This window comes from Acanthisitta chloris, unplaced genomic scaffold (assembly GCF_000695815.1).
Source record: "Acanthisitta chloris isolate BGI_N310 unplaced genomic scaffold, ASM69581v1 scaffold3173, whole genome shotgun sequence".
Lineage (NCBI taxonomy): Eukaryota > Metazoa > Chordata > Aves > Passeriformes > Acanthisittidae > Acanthisitta > Acanthisitta chloris.
Window position 1 is genome coordinate 28,871 of NW_008663063.1, and position 18,827 is coordinate 47,697.

Sequence of the window (18,827 nt, forward strand, 5' to 3'; positions counted from 1 at the left end):
AATGAAATTACTTTCTTATGTTATTCAGAATAATCATTCTCTATTTGTAAGTCCACTTAATTAAGAAAAGCAAAGTGACTTTTATTTTGGAATAAGTGCATCCACAGGCAGAGTTGTTTCCAAATAGCTAATCTGGTCATTGCCACATGTAAACAAGCCCTTATAAATTGATGAGGATGGTAAAGAACTCATGAAGGTATGGCCTGGGACTTCTTACTCAATTTGCAAGCACTTACTTAGACCTATCTTCCTCAGGGCTAATATGGTGATCAACAGAGCTTACAGAGAGCTAGGTTCAATTTAAACAACAGTCATATGTTTGAAAAAGAAATGAGCTTTTGAAAACTCTCCTCCTGCTGCCCTCTCAAGTTCCGAGTTTATCTTGCTTGGGTTTATCCTCAGTTTTAAATATCAGTCAAGTGGTAATCTAGGATTTAGTAGATCTCAAAATTGCTGATTGCCCGTAAGGTTGTGTTTAAGGCTGCTAGGGGCTGGAGATGAAGCCCATGTAGCCTCTTCTAGAGCAAGCGAGTGGCTGGTAAAGAGTAACTCTACATCGCCTGCAGCTGGTTTCTTGGCTTTGGCTAGAGTAGAAATGTCTTGTTGTGTGCAGATTGCAAAGAGAGGCTTAAATGTTAAGGTAGAAAATTATAGAAAGAACAGATCTTTGCAGGATGGGTTGTCATCTAGTGCAAATGTTTGGCACTTATCTGTTTTTCTTCCCAAGACTTTCCTGCTGCTGGAATGCTCCTGGGAAAGAAAGGGCCATCTCAGACTGGAAATCTGGGCTGAGCTTGCTCTGACTGTGTTTGCTATGGCTTAGTGTGTGTGTCCACACAGGGTGGTAGCAGAAAGAGCTATGTGGGAGATGCAAAGTGACCTAGATCAGCACTCCTAATTCCTGCAGCTGGGCTAGTTGCTCCGTCCTGTGCGAGGTTGATGTGAACCAAATACCAGTCACATTAGAGACTGACCTTGTTTTCTTGGAGAAACCTGTGTAAAAATGGATATAACAACACTCTTGACACTTACCTCACAGGATGTTGTGAAGCTTAATTAAATGTGTGCAAAAGCATTTTGAGATCCTTAGATGAAAGAAGTTTTTATAAATGCAAATTATAATAATTATGGCTAGTAACCACCATCAACTACTGAAACAATTAATTCAGGTTGCCACAGGCCATCACAACAATGTGTGCAAAGAGGCATCAGCTATTTAATGACATATATGTTACGTGAGAACTCAAAGCCTTAAAAATGCTGTAAACAAAGAGGAAAAAACTAGACACTCGAGGCTTTGCCTCTGAGGGTGCCATTGGTGGAAGTTTCCTTGATTGCTTCCATCACCCCTGTGTTTGCCTGGCAACTCGCCCCCAAGGATAAGAGCCCACCTGAAAGATCACATCAGTGGGATTATTTTAAATCCCCTTGATTTTTATATTTCAGCAAGAAAACTGAAAATGATTACAAACAGCTTGGCTCAGAAAAATTTGGAAATGCATAAATATACCTCTGGTTTTGGCTAATTCTCCTTTCACCTGCCTCCTCCCCTTAACCCCTGCTCTCACCCCAGCATCCCCAGCCCAGCCTGCTTGCAGCATCACAGAATAGACTTTGGCTACAGGGTATTATCCAGCTGACTTTCCAAGGGTGAAAACAAAAGCAAAGCAATCAAGATGTGTCTGACCAAATACTTAAAGGCCCAGTGCACACATTTAGTTGACAACTGACTGAAATCTGAACCATTCTGCTCAGCCTTTCTTGTTGCTTCAAAACTGATTTGGGCTTAAATAGCTAAAACCTACAGGTGTTCAAATGCTCTCCCTTGTCAGCAGAACAGCCTCATCAGACATGGTCTAAGGATGCAGTCAGACTGGAAGAGATATCCAAAGACCCCACAGGTGAATCCCAAAGAGCAGGCTAGCCCACCTATTACCCTCAGGCTCATTTTGCTTGCCTTTAAAGATGAAAATTCAGAAGAGTAGTAGTTACTAAGCACCCAACTTACCAAAGCAATTAGGCTAAATGCACTGCAGCTAGAAATTTAAGCAATGCACTGAATTTAATTTCAGAATTCATGGTCGTAAGTCTGAAACCTTTAACATTTAACCTACCAGCAAATTAAATCAGCATTCTGACCAAGTGAAAAATTTTATGCTATTGAAGTTTGAAAGTGTGAAGCGCACACCTATTAAAAGAAGGGATTTTTCTTTTTCTTTTAATGAAGAAAAACTTGGGACCATTTAGCTGCCTAATCCAAATAATGGAAAATGGGAATACTATCTGTAAATAAAGCCCAAATTATAAAACAGCACTGCTTTCTGGCCTCTGCCAGACTAATGTGCTTGTAGTCAGTGGGTTTCGTGGAAAAAAGTGTTACTCGTGCTGAAGGTTGTATAGGGTAAACTTACTCTGCTATCAATGAGCTTAATATTTGCAGAGTTTAGCAGGAACAAGCTTTCCCTCTATCAAAACTGAAAATGCTTACATGTTTTCTTCAGTCTCTTTAAAAATACTGACGTTCTATAAAACCTTTTGTGCTTTCAGAATGAGGATACTAAGTTGGTAATGTTTTGGATAAGTTTTGTAAAATGAGGGCCAAGTTTTTATGGGTCTCTGGGTCTGCATAGAAAATTAGCAACACTGATGTAATGTACAGAAAATATGCTACACAGTTGGTACCAAACACATTATTTTAAACCTACAGAACCTAAAACTTTATTGTGATCTGCACATATGCAAGTTGTGTGTTTGCACACACATATATACACACATGTATATGCATACACAGTATGTATATGGGTATGCTGTTGCTAAGCTCTCTTAATGACACTTATAGAGAGCTCTGCTCAATGTCTCTTGGCTAAATCCTACAATAAACTTAGATGCATTTTCTAAATGCACCTCAAGGCACTAGGACATAAAAGAAGTTGGGCTATGAGCACACCTTGTTTCAACCATCTCCAGAGCGCTCTGACCGACACTTTACAATTTACCAGAAAGGTGTGGCTAAAAAAGGCACTGAAGCAGATATAGGGGCAGGTTGGTCCTCTCTGATAGACATTTGCATCCTGTCATTCACCTGCTCCAGCGCTTTGCTGCACAGACTTGCTGATAACCACCAGCACATTCTTTGGTTTGGGTGCCCAAAGTCTTTAAAAGCTGATGTGACCCTATAAACACCCTAAAACCCCAACTGATGGGTCGACAATTTCCTTCCCACACCTTACCATTAGGAGAGACTGATGTAGAGGGAATGTGTACAGCTTTGGAAAGGGGACACACTACGCTTCATATGCCCTGTTGGTGGGGAAATGCAACCTCATTACAGTGGGTTTTTCATTCCCAAGCTGTTCCTTCCACTCCCTGGGAAGATCATCTGACTGATATCCCTCAATTACAGAGCGGCATGAATACTGGAGTGGTTTTTCTTTTTAAAACCTCACAGAGGTAGTTTACACTATACACTGCCTTCTGCAAACACAAATACTTTCTCCCTGCCTATTTAAATAAACTATGTCAACAGGAGCAGTGGCTGTGGATACCACTTGGGAAGCCCAAAGCCCTGGAGGGAGCTGTGGGCAGTTCCTCATGTTGCTTATGCTTCTGAAGGTAACTAGGAGAAAAGTCCACAGGAAGCAATGCAAAGAGCTGACGCCTGATGCCACCGAAAAAAGAGTCGCCATGGCTCCTGCTGGCATCTCCTCACCACCCATTTCATTCCCTTTCTTGCTCCTCTTCTCATTGAAGTAGACAACAAGAGTTTGGAGATAAGATTCTGTCTCAGACAGATTTTCACCTCTTCAGAAAAAAAACATTATTTTTTTTTTAAGAGAAGGTAATTAACCTACACTGCATTCTCTGATATCTGGTGAACACAGCATTGCTTGTCAGCCACTCCTTTCATCACTTAAAGCACATTTTGTATCCATGGAAAGCAATTAATATTCAACAGGGAAAAATTGCCCTTACAAAGGCATCTTTCCCCATTTCAGCATTACTGCACTGATCCTTTTCCTTTCTTACCTACCACCACCAGTCCTTCTCACACAGATGTTGATTACCCAGAGATGTTTATTATCTACCTGGCTGTTACTGTGCCCTTGCAGTCCTTCCTTACTGCCTGACTCTGCTCTTTCTGCCTCTTCTCTGACCTCATACAGAAACTCTTCCTCACATTTTGTGGGACATTTTTGGGCTGGTTTAGGCTGCAGTTGGGAGCTCAGCCCATCGCAGGGAGAAGGATACTTTCTCATCTATAAAGAGCTGCTTGAAGCAATGTTCTCTCTGCAAGAACAGTACTCAGTTAAAAGCAGGCTTACAGCTCTCTGCTGCTTTCAGGTATATTTTACCAATGATTTTGCTTCAAAAGCAGCAAAGTTACCTTTGGGCTCACCCAAACTAAGTGTGGCTGAGTGCCATGTGAGCAGCTTGTGCCTGGCCCTGGAGCCTCTTCTTATACTTAGCCTGGGGCTCCAATGGAGCAGGGGTACAACCAGCCACAGTGGCCAGAGCTGATTTGGTTTTTTTTAAACTGCTAGCCTAGCTGGTTTTTCATCTGCTCCTTTTGTACCACAAACAAGAAGAAGAACCTGATCTGAAACCATATGTAAAAATAAGGAGCTCTTCAATTTATGTTTCTGAAGTCAAAATAGATGCATAGGACAGCAGGAACTTTCAAGCTCCCCAATGGTACCGATACAAAAATTCAGTAATTGCTATTTAAAATAGTACAAAGCAAAAGAGAGTTAGGATGCCAGTAAACTACATTCTAGGAGACAGCTTTCTAGGCAAGCTGTGTGGCACAAGGAGTGGGACAACATCATCATGGCAACTCTTAATATGAAAATGGTCAAGGATTACTTCACAATCTTGCAATAGCAGATGGCTGGAGCCATTTAATCAGGCATCTTTTCTATTCCTAAAGCCTATAATTATCTATTATAAAGACAAGGTCAAATTGGCACATGAGACTTTCATTTCCCATCCCCAACTTCAAAGGGGGCAGGGCTACCAAATTTTGGAAGGCTTTGCCCTCATGAATGGAACTGCAACTACCCAACTTGGGGAATTGTAGCAGAGATGGCACCTGAGGATTCCTGCCCTGTCTGGGATTACCCTGGGCTGTGCAGTGCTTGCCCAGGACTAACCACTCCTGTATCATGCAATTACTAGAAAACTGGAAGTAGGTAAAAGAAAAGCCAACTTGCTCAGATACTTATCACAGCAGCATGGTGCTACTTGAGATTTAATCTATCAATATTTAAGTGACAGTCATAATCTGTTCCCTTTCAAAACAGAAAAGAGGAAGGCAAAGCTGAATCCCAGTGATCTTCTTGCACAACAGATTCCCTGATCCTGATGAAGGCCAAACTGATTCAGGCATTAGGCTGACCCAATCAAAATCTGATTAAAGTTAATGGTGAAAACATTTACAGTTCTAAACACAAGGCAAAAAAAATTTATCCTACAAGTATTTGAGGTATTCCCAATACTAGAGGCAACTGGAGAATATTTTACAAATTAGTTTTCTTCTGAAAACACTTTTCCCCCCAAACCTGATCTTTATTTCAAAACTGTACTAATTTTTAAAACTCTCATGTAAGCAAAACCTGTTTGCTACATTTTGGGAAGTGCCTGAAACTTTGTTTAAAACAATTTAAAACTCTTTAATATATTTCTGATACACCAGAAAAAAAGGCAGTATTTCTGACACAAAAAGTTGCTTTAAAATTAGTTTTTAAGTTTTGATACCCTTTCTTTGGAACGACTGGAACTTTTAGTCGCTTTTCTAATAGAGTATTTTAAACAACTTGTGAAAGACTCATCTATAAGCACCAATATTGGCAGGCATCAACTCACACAAGAAATTTAACATTTGCATTGGGCACAGCAGTCTATCCTCTGCAGACTGTGAATTACTGATACTATTGACTGTCTCCTTTGCTCCAAAATAGGGTGTGACACCAGTGTGTGCAGAAACTCTTGTCCTGGTTTTGCAAATATTACCCTTCTTTGAAACTGCAGCACCCGGAACCTGAGACACACTGAATGAAATCTAAACAGACTTATCTGTTAGTAAATAATTTCAATTAGGTGATGGAAGAATAAAAGGAAATAAAATGTTTATCGCTTTCTTCAGCCTTTTCCTTCCTCTCCGTTGCATATTGTATTTTCCCTGAGCAGACAATTCGGAAGTTTCTGACGGGGTAGCATCCCGTGTAGCCTTTGTGTAATAATGGTTGTTGTCACAGTGACATCTAATGGCAGATATGAACGAAAGTATTAGGGCTGATTTCCCAGGCGTGTGTTCTCAGCCGACGTTGTAAAAATGACAGAAAATACGTGAGCTGACCGTGTGGTCAGCCTGTGGGAGGGCAGCGCTGGGAAGGCTGTGGCACGAACAGGGATGCTGCCCAAAGGATGGGTGACCCGTCACAGAGCACTCACACAGCCCCCAAAGGAACACAAAAGCACTGAAGGCTCACATGAGCTGGCCAGAGTAATCCGGTAGGCTGGTGATGGTTGCAAAGGTCTCATTTCATCCAGTTCTTCACCTGCTGTCTTGTTTCTGATCCCAACAAATGGACAGCAAAACTCACAAACACACAAGGGGCAGTGGTTGGGGCACTGCAGTTGATAACAATACATGAAAATAAGGCACTGACTAAGGCTTATGCTTTCTTCATGAGTTTTTGAGGAAATCAGGAATTTTTCCACAACGTTTTACTGTTAAAATTCTGTTTATGACAGTCATCAATGTGGAGTGCTGTGTTCCTAACTCTTCCCTTACATACCTAAGAGGCAACAGCAGCATAGTCCACAGGTTGATCTGGGCTTATATTGCAGCAGTGTGTGCCCATATAGGCATCATATTTACTCTGGTGAACTAAACATCTTGCCCTTTGTTGGCTAAAAGCAATGGTAAGCACTTCGTAGCCGTTTTTCTTTGGCCACAATTCATCCTATGTAGTAAAGTAAATAATGAATTGTAGCCATCATCTTTCATCTGGTTAATAAAAGTTTGTATTATTTAGGCAGAGGTGTGAAATTTAGCAATGACCTTCAAATGATGATTTACAAGAAATTTAGACTTAGTTCCAAATCCTCCAGTCAAAGGGTGAGCTCATGTAAGGCTCCTGATGGTTCACCAGCACCTTCCAGGTGATCTAAGAGCATGTCCTGGGGTTATTCTGCAAGGTCTTTGGGATGGCCCCAGAATCTGCTCTTCATCTGCTGCACTTCAGGTGTATTTGGATATCTCTGGGGGGATTTTAGCAGTAAGAACATTAGCAAGGGAAATTACTAAATTCAGCAGAGGTATATGAATAACCATAGTAAGATGAAGCAGAAGGTTTTATCAAGCAAGAAATATAAGCTAGCATGTGTGATGAAACAATGCCATATTTTTGAAAAGGAATGAGAAATCATTTGTAGGTTTTTAACATAATTCTACAGGAAAGAATACCAATTTCCATGTTCCTTTACAGAGAAAAATTTTTAAACTATCAGTTAAGTGGTAAATCCATGGGATCTAATTTATGTGAGAACTGTACCCTAACTTTTTACTGATGTTGTCATGTATGAGGGATGAGCTGGGTGTCCCTGGGCTGGGAGGGCAGGAGGCAGAAATCAAGCAGCTGTTGCATCTTTGATTATGATACAGGTGAAAAGGTGGGACACTGCAGTAAGTAACTCATTAAAATGATCACCATACATGCTTATAAACTATTATTAATGATATCTTTTCATCGTATTAAAATATTTTGCCATTTCATAATATCAGCATTGCAGAGATAACCAACACTGCCTCACAATCTGTTTTAAGACTGAATTTTACAGTTTGAAATCTAGCACGATTCAGGACTTTTGATATCTTGAATGTTGTGGAAAATATTATTGAATGGCAGCAGTTCCATGGCACTAAGACTTAAAGTAAAAAGAAGTCTCAGTTCAGCCTGACAGGAAGGATATTTAGGGAAAAGATACTTCAAATAGCTGAAATTAAATACAGAGGAAAGAAAAAAGTCATTAATTCTGGATGTACTTACTGCCTTATGTTAGACACTGCTGATCAGTTTTTCACTGCTTTTTCTTAAGCAGCTCATTTCTTTTCATCTTCTGGCCAAGTTTGACACTTCAGAAAGTGCACGACTGACAAGAGCAATGGGTGCAAAGCTCACTCTTGGGCCCCAATGAGCTCTTCCCTATGGCTTTCACCAGCTATGTCCTGATTAGAATGTCCCAGCTCTGAAATGGGATTTTAACAGAGAACTTGGTGTTGTTTGGCTGAAAGCATTCAACAAGAACTAACATCAGGTTATCAAACACCCTCACTTTTGTTGCAGGAATTTTTCAAGGGTGAACTGTCAAGCAGTCTCTTGTGTAGGAGTCTGTGGAGGAAAACAACCTCAGATTTTGCCGTGGGCAATTCCACAGTATTGCCATGTAAGGACCTGTGGTGTGGCTGGGGAGTGCAGTGAAAGGGGAGGCAAAAAATAAATAGTCCTTCAATGTTTTTATTTGTCTGTTTGATCTAACACCACTTGTGCAAAGATTTTCATATTGACAAGAGTTGTTCCTTCTGGGCACAGGGATCAACAGCCTTCTCCTGATGTTGTCTATGCTATGCCTGATCACTACTTCTGAAACTCACCTGCACATGGAATACATCAAGATAATTCTTTGCTAGGTAATTGTAAAAAGCCTTAATGTTGAAATACTACAATCGAACATTAAATTGACACCTCGCATCAGCCCACCATTACACTTCTTTTCCAATTCATCTGCTGTCATGCCCCTGATGTGATGAATTACAGCCTGTCACATCACGTTACATTACGCAGAACAAACAGGATAAAACACATACCAACTGCCATGCAAATATGTGTTTGCCAACTCTTTTCAGTGCGTAGAAATGCAATCGGCGAATTCCCTATCAGAAAATGAGAGGCTGAAGGATGGCTCTAGGGTGTGTGAGACAAACATGCCTCTGACACACCGTGAATACACAGATCTGCAGCTCCCAGCCAGCTACAGCAGTTTTGAAAGCACCTCCTGCTGGGATTATTTCTTGTTCTTTCAGAAAAAAAGAGCAGCGGCAGATTCTGTGGCTGCTGATGTCATGAAGCAAAATAAAAATACGTAATAATTCCTCTGGTGCTCGTGTTCAGATTTGAAGCTATATTCATGACTGGCTAGATTTTGGCTGTGTATGTGTAAATATAACACCCACTTAAGAACACACACACGCGCGTGCATACTATGAGATGTGTGAATATATATTATGTGGCTTTTAACTGCAGGCTTTTAGCCTACATGTGGGCCTTTTGAAGCTAATGGGAGATTTACCAGGGGCTTTTTCACAGAGTTGTAGGCAAGAGTGGAATCCAGAACACATGAATATTATACTATAATGATATGGTATAAATCATCTAGTTTGACCTCCAGTGAATTAGAGGCCATTAAATTTCATCCAGGTATCCTATACCGAGCCAGAAAAACATATGTTTGACTAATGCATAAATTGTATTTGGCTAAAACCTATTTCCCAGAAAGGCATTCACTCAGTCTCCATGCAAAGACACTTCCATACATCAATTTCTTTGATAGTTTGTTTCAACAGTCATTTTAACTATGTGTGCTTTCTATTTAAATTTACTACATTCTATGGAGGCAGTGATGAGAAATTAAATTCCTGCTTAAATTCCTAGCTATAATAATGGACAGTTGAGTACTGACTTGCTTTTCTTCAATGCCATGCCACGGGCATCCCTTCGAGACCTCTTATGCTGAACTAGTCTTTATCATGTTACATCCTTCCCCAAGGAGTAGCTTTGTGAATTGTTTTCACTTTTAAAACTTGCTTCTTGATGTGTTGCCACAGAAATGACATTGTTCACTTGGTAATTAGTGTCATCCATTCGCTGTTGTCTGTGTACATCAGCCTGGCTGGGGGTTATAGGGATAAAATGGAATTATACTGAGAAGATCTGAGATGAGAGACCTCGCGTACCTTGCAATACCCTAACTGTTAATAGAATAAAAGCCTACCAGATACAGACAACTCCTTTCGATTTCCAGAATATGGAAATACCGTAATTTTTTTGTTTATAAACCAGTCATAATATGTGGCTACAGATACAAAAAAATTAAGTCCCTAAAGCTGGATCGTCCATTTATAATTTTTCTCTTTTTTTCTACTCAATGCATCATTTAAAATGAAGGCAAAGCCCAGTTAATCTATGACTTCTGGTAAGACTTTTTCATATTAAATAGGGCATAATTTTACTGCTGGCAGATATTACAAAATATGAGGACCATTAAAATTAAAATATTAAGGAGAATGGTGGCTTCATTTCAGGCATATAGTGGTGCTTTTTAAATCAGGTTCTGTAGCGGGCAAGAGTACGTCACAGTCAAAGGAAAAAATGGAACACCATGATTATTCTACAGCTTGACACAAAAGTAGAAATCTCTTTCAAGTGAAGATACACAGAACTTTGTGTAGACCTCTGCAGCTAGGCAAACCAACTAGTCTTTGATGTACCTGTAATTATTAGGGGCTGAGGATTATGTCTTTAGGCAAAGCTGTCTAGCAGTGGGAAGGTATAGATCAAAACTGACATCATGACACAAGCAAGCAGAGAGGTGAGATGAGGTGGAGCCAAAAATAGTTTGGCATTACTATAAACCTTAAGTAAAACAAATGACTCCACTTCTTGAAAAGAACAGAAGGAGGGGAGCAATTAGTGCCTGTATCCCCTCAACAGAGTAAAATCCTCACTACCAGCTGGAAATTAAAAAAGGTCATTAACAAAGAGCAAATAATCAGAATAAAGAAGAAAATTCAGCAGATTCACTTCTATGAGAACATATTGTTACACTGTCAGTGAGGCAGGTATGGCGGGCCATGAATTCAGAATTACCATAGCAATAGGATGGTATGATCATGCCATGAGTGCTGGTTGCTGCTCACTCCTCTTGAAACCAGATGACATCAAGTAAAGCATCATTCTTGACCAGGATCTTTGCAGATGGCAGCAATCCTGGTAATTCCAGGCCTAACCATGAGCTTGTTACTTGCTAAAATCCCTATCCAAAGCCCACTGGAGATGGTGGAAATCTTTTCATTGTGTTTAGTGCACTCTGTATCGGGTGTTCTGTGCAGCTTGTTATGTTGAAGAGAGTGTATACATGAGCACAGTCAAATAATTTCAAATTGCTATGTATCTTCAAAGACACTCATCTTGGGTGGCACAAAATTTAAAAAGTGCTTGTGGAAACTAAATTTTTGCCATAGGTGAACTGCCAATCATACTTAGAAAACATTTTTCGTTAAAAACATTTTCTGGCTCTCTGAGGAAAAGTCACAAAATAAAAGCAAAATATTTGATTCCAGAGGTTTTGATCAACTTAAACCAAAAATCTAAATAAATAAATAGGAGATCTAACACTTACACAGAAAGGAGCAGAACTCCAAAGCACTGTAACATAAAGAGGTGTCCCCCAAGTCTTTCCAGATCACAGTTCATCTGTGTATGGGATAATATCTTTGAAGTATGCCATAAACATGTTACACAATGAAGTAAAAATCATGCCACGAAATGAAGGTTAAGATTCTCAGTTAACTTGAAACTCATTAGATGACAAGAGAAGACGCCAAGGAAGAGCAACAAATTAAAAAGGTATTGCCATCAGTGTCAGAGGGGATGTGAGGGTAAGGAAAAAGTCTATTGCTTGAGAGATGAAAGGAGTCCTTATGGATCAGAAGAGAAAGAAATGTTACCAACTAAGCTAATGCAGGGCCAGAGAAGGTTACAAACACAAGAGGACAATTCTAAACACGGTCTTGAAATGCAAGCAGGCTCCCCAGGACTGTCAGGAATAGGGCAAGATCTGAGCAAATTATAAGTGATTTGGAGGTAGCAGACTGTATGCAAGACCAGACTGGTGTCTCAGACACACTGTATGGAAGACAAGACACTATACCATGTGTCATTATTAATTATCTCAAAGAACGTGTAAGCCATTCAATACAGAACGCTACCACAGAACTAAGATTAAATTAATAAATTCTCCACTTAAGGTTCAAACTGTTGATGTTCCCTGCCAGTAAGGTGAAACATTTAGGGTCCCTACATTTTGAATGTCATTTTTCAAACAGTGTGGGAAATTAGACTTCAGTCTCTGTGAGATAGGATTTCTGTCTGATAAGATTTCCTATCTCACTTGCAAACACTATGGAATACTTCCAGAAATATTTTAAAATTCTGTTTTAACTGGAAAAAACCTCAAGTGCTTTCATGAGACACTAGTGAAATACCAGAATGTTAGTCAGTCCCATCTAACAGTTCAGAATAATGCAATTATCTCAACATCAGTCTTTTTGTTAAGATACTTCTGTTAGAAATGTTGCCTAAACATTAGTGTTACTAATATTCTGAATTTAATTCTAAGTAGAAATACAAGGTTTCCCAATTTGCCTTTCAACTGTGCAGCAGTTATCTGTCTTGTCACAACATGAATCCCTTTTGGGTGAAAGCTGTTGATTTGAAGGTTAAAATCATCTTGCTAGGCCCTAATGTAATTTGTTGGAAGTTGGCCTTGGGAAACTTTCTGACACTGCCTACATATGCTCTTCATTGGATATTCATTGAGCAATAATGTCTGAAGGGCTGAGTTCTTCACCTCTGTGATCATTATTAGTTATGGCATTTCTTAACAGGCTGTGCCATGTCAGTTCTTTGCAACTCAAGTTTTACATTAGCAACCTACAGTTTACAGCACCGATCAGACGCACTCTGCCACCACAGACAACACTGTTCCAGGAGAGTATCTGCCAGGACACACTCTTAAAAAGAATTTACTAGTAACCTACATATATTGTCAATATTAAATAAATATTTATTCTCTTTTAATCCAGCACACATTTTAGGCAAGGCTAAACGAGAACTCCCTGACCTTGTTAAGAAACTCATGGATCTGCTACAGAAATAATTCAACAGAAAATCTTTGGCAGAAGAAACCACAATATCTATGACCACTGGTCTGCTGACCTAATGGGAGTGGGGAAAGAGGAGCCAGCTAATGCCATTTCTGAGATGTATGTTACCATTACTTCAATCTTCTCATCCCTCAAGATGCCTTTTCACAGGCTGTCAAACATAAAATCTTATGAGAATAATTTTCTTTAGAAGATTTTAATCAGCTGAACAAAAAATCTGATTATGCCAAAACCATTGTAGGAAGCTCACTTAACACTTCATCTTGCTCAGCAATATTCTCACCAAACTACTGTCCTCTGGAGGTGTGCAGGTGTTTTTATCAAGTGCCACAGACATTTTTAGCTTTGAGGGTGGCTTCTTCAAAATGGTGTCTAGCAAACCACAATCTGAGAAAAACAATCTCAGAAAAGTCAAAATACAGAACATTTTAAAATAATCAATCAATTTTTAGTTTTATCTTGACACAAATCTTGTTATATGTGAGGAATCTCCCAATGATTATAGAACTCTGAATGACATCTGTAAATTTCAGATCAAATTATATTGTCATCCTGCATTATTTGTAGGAGCTTGAAACTTTTCCTAAAGTCTGAGTTTGAAATATATTACATCTGAAGTGAGGCCTTTACACAGAAATATCCTGACAAATTAAATATATCTGGGGCAAGATGGAGCACTCTCAAAGGCTTGGGAATCAGCCAGGAACACTGACTCATCTTATTTTCATGCAGTGCTGAGCTAAGTTTTGGGGACGGGCTATCTCCGGAAATACCATCACATGTTGATATGTAAGAATGGTTCACTTTGGTACTATTTATGACCAAAATACATATATATAAATATGAAACATGCTGTAGACAGATGTCCAGTATAACCTCAATAGCCTCTGCTTAGATTGCTGTCTTCTTGTAGAAGCCTGTAGTGAGTGCTCAGGAAGTTTGGAGGTTTATCTAGGAATTGTGACCATTGGTGAACTGAGTGGCTGGAAGCTTTAGAGAACAGGGACTAGATGAAGAGGACTGGGCATGGGAAATAGTTAGTGGACAGAAACTTGTTTAAAACTTCATTTTAAAACTTCTGACTCTGGCATGAGGTTCCCTCCCCCCCCCCCGAATATTTGAAAAATAAAGCCATTTATATATAAAGAAATTGTTATCTTTTGTTTTCATAGGGCCAAAAAGTTTGTACTTGATGTCATCTTTATTGCCATACACAGGTTATGAAATAAAAACATCATTAAGAAAGGACGTTGAAATAAAGTATAATAAAACAAAACCTGTGGCTAAGATTTCACATGTTTAAGGTGTGATCCAATCTGCAACGAAATGAACTCATGGGAGATTCCTGTTTATTTTCATATAAAATGAATTGGATGCAAATTCATTACTGTTTAGAGACTGAATCTCAGTGACAGTTTGTCCCTGGGGCCATTGAAAAGTATTTTAAATCATTCTGATGCTTAATTATTCTGCAAAATACTTTATCATATAAAACAACTTTAATAATTTATGCTAATGGAGCATTACAGAGGTAACTGTAGGACTGGTCTGGAGGAGGGGAAGAATGTGTGCCTGCACATTGATAACTGAATTGTAGCAACACGTGCATCACATCTGATATGCAAGTAAGACATTTGTGATCACCTCAGGTTTTTTCCCTATCTCTCTCCCTGCATATGGGTCTACGATGCTATATAAGGCTCTCAGTAAACTTAAAATTCGCCTAACTTTAGAAATCTAGTAATAGATTCGCAAGGAATTAAATGAAGACACTGATTCAAGCTTAAATTTTCTGGATTAAGTATCAGAGAATAGATAATGATCAGATGCAAGTCCCTGGTATCTCGGTTATATCAGGTGCAGCAGACAAATACCTAAGAAGTAAGAAAAGAGAAAGCAAGAGAAATGGAACTGTACAATTTAAAGAGTGCCCAGTAAGGGATGACCTGAACAAATGTCCATTTTGGGAATTCTAGTGGTGAAAGCGCTTGCTCAAAGGCTGAATTGTGGTGGAAAAAATGCTTGAAGCGAGTTATGTGTGAAAATGAAAGACCCCGAAGAAAAGACTCTAGGATAGGCACCGGTTGATTCCTACACTGCTGGAGAGGGAAGGAGGCAATGTTGTATTGCATAGTCTTGAAAGTCATGGATTTATACAGTCTATGGAAATAGCCACATAAATGCATATACCACCTCTCTGCATTTGTGTATTAGAGTGGCATTTCTGTGTATGCTCTGGGTAAACAAGGAGATGTAGAGTTCTCAAAGAACACTATGTGACCCAAGATCACAAAGGTTTTGTGACTCTAACTCACAAAAAAACCTTCCAGATTTTAATCCTATTCTACTTTTTGGCATGGGACAAGGACAAAAGCTCAGTGATTTCCTCTAATATTCAAAGATGCCGTAGAATAGGCAGAACTGTGCATATTTTATACAAATATATATTTTTGTGGGTCTGTTTTTTTCCCCTTTGTCTACTTTCTCTTTGCTGGAGGTCAGCTCCCTAGACATAGACACCTTCTGCTTGGTTCATGCTATGATGCATCAAATCAGAATGGTCTACCATGTTTGCATACATCTCTTCAAGGCAATTCAGAAGAAACACAAGGAGAAAGTGAACAAGTTATGAGTTCCCCTGTCTGAAAAGTTGTCTGTGTTTTACCTATTAGTCTAACACTGCAACTTTGGCATCAATATTCTTTATGGAACAACAAGAATCCCACTGTATGCAAAGTTGTTGCTTTAAAGCCAGGATCTGAGCCTGTGTTTGCATCAGTAAATGTTTGATCCAAATGCTGCCAAAGCATTGATGTGACTCCAGTTATTTGCACAGTGTGTATCAGCAAAAATACTCACAGGTGAATGAGATTGATATACCTGGCCTTTAACACTGATATAAACATTCATTTTCAGGTTCAGTCCCTTACCTCTTGCACTGAACTCAGTTTGTACAGCTTGAACTTTTCTATGTAGCCATAGTATAATTTTTTTTTCACTTCATAGCGATCCTCACATGTACTGAAAGGCAAAGCTATGTTATTTTTATAACCCTCCCTCTTTAGTTACAAATAGAAATATGGTCTCACTTTCATATGAAACAATGCAATCAAAACAATAACCCCCCTACAAATATAACACCATGTTCTACAGGACAAGTATTGATTAAAACAAAGAGGGCTTTTTAAACACCATTAATTCTTACCAATTCCAGTAGTTATTGATTCTGCATCAATGTCATTAGCCTTTTTCTTCGCCACTTCAGCTAGTGCCAATTCACCCTTATCTAGTGCAAGGTAATGGATGTCCTTTGGAAATAAAAGAGAAAAAAAAGATTAATCTAAAATGAATCTCATAGGAGCAACAAAAGGGATTTTGAAAGAAAGTGGTTCTTTTATTATTTAGATCACAAACACAGATGGAACTGATGAACATACCATTATGTTTTAATTCCTTCCCAATGCAAATTTATTATCTTACTCGTGCTGTTGAATACAGCAATGAATAAAACACTGACCAATCACATACTGATAAAAGTGAAGCTATTGACTCATTGTATGAAAGAAACCAATCTGTCTACTGTTGGTGCAACATGAATTAAAAGAAGGTTGATGAGAGGTGGCTCTGTGTAAACCAGATCTGAAGTACAGGAATTCTTCTGGCTGACAGTCTCTATTTGAAGCATGTTAAATGTAGATGTGCTGCTTAGAGACATAGTTAAGTGGTGGACCTGGCAGTAACAGGTTTAACGGTTGGACTCAATGATCTTAGAGGTCTTTTCCAATCTTAATGATTCTATGATTCAAAGGTTTCCACCTAGTACAGGACTTTTGGGGTAAAGATCTTTAGGAACTAATATTTGTTTGCAGGTTCTCTTGTTACACTCACTGTTCTTTGAGTAGGGCGATGGTGGTCCTCTCTGTGCTGATATTGGAGGTAATAAGAGCAACAGTGGGTGTTCAATGGTTTTAGCACCCACACAGTTGACATGACTCATGGCCTTGAACACTTCCTGGGATGGGCCAGCCATAGCTTCTCTGTCCTACCTGTGCCTCAGCACCCTCACAGGGAAGAATTTCTTCCTAATATCGAGCCTAAACCTGTCCTCTGTCAGTTTAAAGCCATTCCTACTTGTTCTATCCCATGTCCTTGTTAAAAATCAAGGCTAGATATTGTGTGTTAATATTTGAGATGAAACCCACCTGTACTACATAAAGCACTACTTGTGGGAGAACATATGCCTACTGATAAATCACAGTCTCGCTGCCCTTGGTTTTGGCCCTTGAAGTAAAGTTTCATCCTTTATCATTAATAAAGCAACAATTAATCCCCTTCTCATTTGACACCATGGCCATGGGCTGCTCTGTGTCAGCTATGACCATAGAAAGTGAGGGAAACCCATGAACAGCTGGTAATTTTTTTTCTCCCACTTCTTTGCTGAAGATGTCATTTGGTTTCCAAAGACTTGAGTTCTGCCATTATCTGCAATCCATCTGCATGCAAAAATTTAAAGGGAAAATAACAATTTGCTGGAAATATCGAACTCTGCATACCATAAAAGCAACTATATTCTCACTAATTCAGTAGTTTTCAGGTGAAATTGTCCTTCTTTGTGTGAATTTGCTGCCACTTCCATCAATATGACAGAAACTCTTACAGGAAAGGTGACTTTAGAAAGAGAAGTTATATGAAAAAAGTGAAAGTGATAGTGTTAGGAGAAAAACATGCTGTTTTTATTAACTCCTCATTTAATACTACAACTAAAAAGTTTTAAAGCAAAAATAAGAAGCAAACTGAAAGTTAGGGAAACTCAGATGATCACAGAGGAAAGCCTGGTACTGACTTGCAGGATCCCCACAGTATGAAGGAGACAGCAGCATTTTCTCATCACAAACACAGGTGTGACTTAAAAATGTGCAAGTGTCTCAGAGCAAAGTAATGAGTTACAAACTTGTGGTGAGCTCTGTATTTCCTCTCTTTGTAGGTCTAACATGGTTGCCAGGAGAAAAGAGCCTGAGTAGCAAAGTATGATTTCTATGAAGATTGAACAGTAGATATTGTCAGCTTATTTAGGTAACAATAGAAGACCCAAGGGCTCTTGGACAAGTCTGAACTTAGAGAGATTTGAATGTATAGGCAGACTGTGTTCACTTATTTAAAATACATTCTGACTATGCTTAATGACTGTCTATTTGTAGTTTAAACTATGAGAAGTATTGTATACCTCCATGCAATTTTAAAAAAGGAACTTGGGGATAGGATGGAAACAAGTGCCAGAAATGAAGTTCTGTCAGTGAAGAGGTTGTGCATTCTGTGTATATCAAAGAGGCTGTTATTTCAGATTTTGGTTTTGCCTGGTTTCTGTTCCGAGTAAAGAGATGTAAAGATGCTACATATTCATCATTAACTAACAAGGGCCTTGTAAGAAATAGAGGTTAGCAGTAGGTTGGTAAATGGCTTTCTTTGTCATTCCTCAAGTTGCTGTCATAAAGAATAATAATAATAACAATAAAGTAGCTTTGTATCATCTCTAAACAAACTTAGAAAGATTACAGATATAAAATCTCGTAATTAAACTATTTCAGATCAAATGTAGGTGCTTCTCATTCAAATGAAGCAGCAAAATTGCATTTTTCTAAGAATTTATAACTCTTTGAGTAGAATTGTATTAGAAAATTAAAAAAGAGAAAGAAAAAACCAACAGATGACAGGGTGCTTTAAAGGATGGCAGAAAAAAAGGAATTAAATTAGCTGAATATTCATGACAGATTTTTTTCACACAATTATCTAAAAATTTATCAATCCAAAGATCACATCCCTC

General features: G+C 38.9%; 1 protein-coding gene across 1 annotated transcript in view; it reads right to left on the reverse strand.

Annotated features, from left to right (window-relative positions):
- WDPCP (WD repeat containing planar cell polarity effector) overlaps nt 1–18,827 on the reverse strand; it is a gene marked incomplete at its 3' end in the record, with an annotated part of 90,162 nt that overhangs the window by 8,184 nt on the left and 63,151 nt on the right. The window contains exon 13 of the mRNA XM_009070831.1: nt 16,212–16,314. Coding sequence (XP_009069079.1) covers nt 16,212–16,314 — 103 coding nt within the window. The remainder of the gene's footprint in view (nt 1–16,211; nt 16,315–18,827) is intronic.